At 34.3% G+C, this 1,261-nt stretch overlaps 1 protein-coding gene across 1 annotated transcript in view; it reads left to right on the top strand.

The window, feature by feature from the left end:
- Nucleotides 1-195: 195 nt before the first annotated feature.
- TRIADDRAFT_62598 (uncharacterized protein) overlaps nt 196-1,261 on the top strand; it is a gene marked incomplete at both ends in the record, with an annotated part of 3,171 nt that continues 2,105 nt past the window's right edge. Inside the window, 5 exons of the mRNA XM_002118534.1 lie at nt 196-355; nt 451-513; nt 611-738; nt 815-970; nt 1,036-1,141. Coding sequence (XP_002118570.1) covers nt 197-355; nt 451-513; nt 611-738; nt 815-970; nt 1,036-1,141 — 612 coding nt within the window. The remainder of the gene's footprint in view (nt 356-450; nt 514-610; nt 739-814; nt 971-1,035; nt 1,142-1,261) is intronic.

Consider the following 1,261-nt stretch of genomic DNA (forward strand, 5'->3'; position numbering starts at 1 on the left):
ACTTTATATAGATGTCATTATTGATGTTATGCTCTAACTATTTAGCACGAGCATCTACGATTGCCGTTCGCTACAGTGCAATACGCCGTCAGACTGAAACAAAACCTGGGTGCCGTACTTATTTTCATACTCTTTTATGACATAGGATAGATACCATTAACGATATACTAAGATTATTATATAAATCTGTTTTAGTTACGAACCTAAAGTCTTAGATTATGTAACTCAACAAAACAAACTATTCCCTCATATCGCTGGCGCTTATGCTCTTGCATGCACTGGTCGTTACATGATAGATTTCGGTAAAAGAGCTACTGAACGGATAAAACTGGAAGATCTAAGTGTCCTAGCCGAGGTTAGACAAATTTCTGATTTCATAGGATATATACAAATGTTAAATAATACCTACATGAATGAACAAAAGTAATAACGATTTTGTTTTTATACTAGTTCCATGGAATTAGTTCTGGTTTAAAAGCCTTTTGTACAGAGATGAGTGTATCTGGTATTGAGGTATAGTAAAAGAACAAACGCTATACGTATAACTTCGAGTAGCCCAATTCTAATTTTTTTATTTACGAATCTCGCTATTTCGTACTACTACATTTAGGAGTGTAGACGAGCTTGCGGCGGGCATGGTTATTCATCGGCCTGCGGTATAGGTCATATTTATAATAATTGGTTAGCGTCTTGCACATACGAAGGCGAAAACACTGTTATGTACCTTCAGTCAGCTAGGTAAGTTTGTAAATTAAATAGACTAAGAAAGACATTTATAAAAGTAAGAGAATACATTAAATTAACAATTTTTTAGATATTTACTTCGTTGTGTCAAGAATCCAAAGTCTGCACCTTTAGGTGTATCAGCAGTCTTACATAATCCACCAGGTAAACACTGGGATGTTAAGAATATGCAAGATCTAGAGAAGACGAATACAGTACTAGAAGCTTATAGAGCTAGAGCATATAAGTAAGTAATCGACACAAATACCATAACTAGCTCTATCATATCATTAACTCTGCAATCTTTGATAGAAAAGTAGCTATTGCTGATAAATACCTTCGCGAATTACAATCTGGTGGCGATACTAGTTACGATGCTTGGAATAAATCCGGAATTAAATTAGTGGATTGCGCAAAGGTACTTATAACTGTTTAAAATATTTTAGTTAATCTCGGCTTTGAGTTTTTTCTTCACTATTTTTTAATACTAAGTCTATACTATTTTCTGCTCGTTCTACAGGCATTTACTCACTATTTC

This window comes from Trichoplax adhaerens, genomic scaffold (assembly GCF_000150275.1).
Source record: "Trichoplax adhaerens TRIADscaffold_174 genomic scaffold, whole genome shotgun sequence".
Classification (NCBI taxonomy): Eukaryota; Metazoa; Placozoa; class Uniplacotomia; order Trichoplacea; family Trichoplacidae; genus Trichoplax; species Trichoplax adhaerens.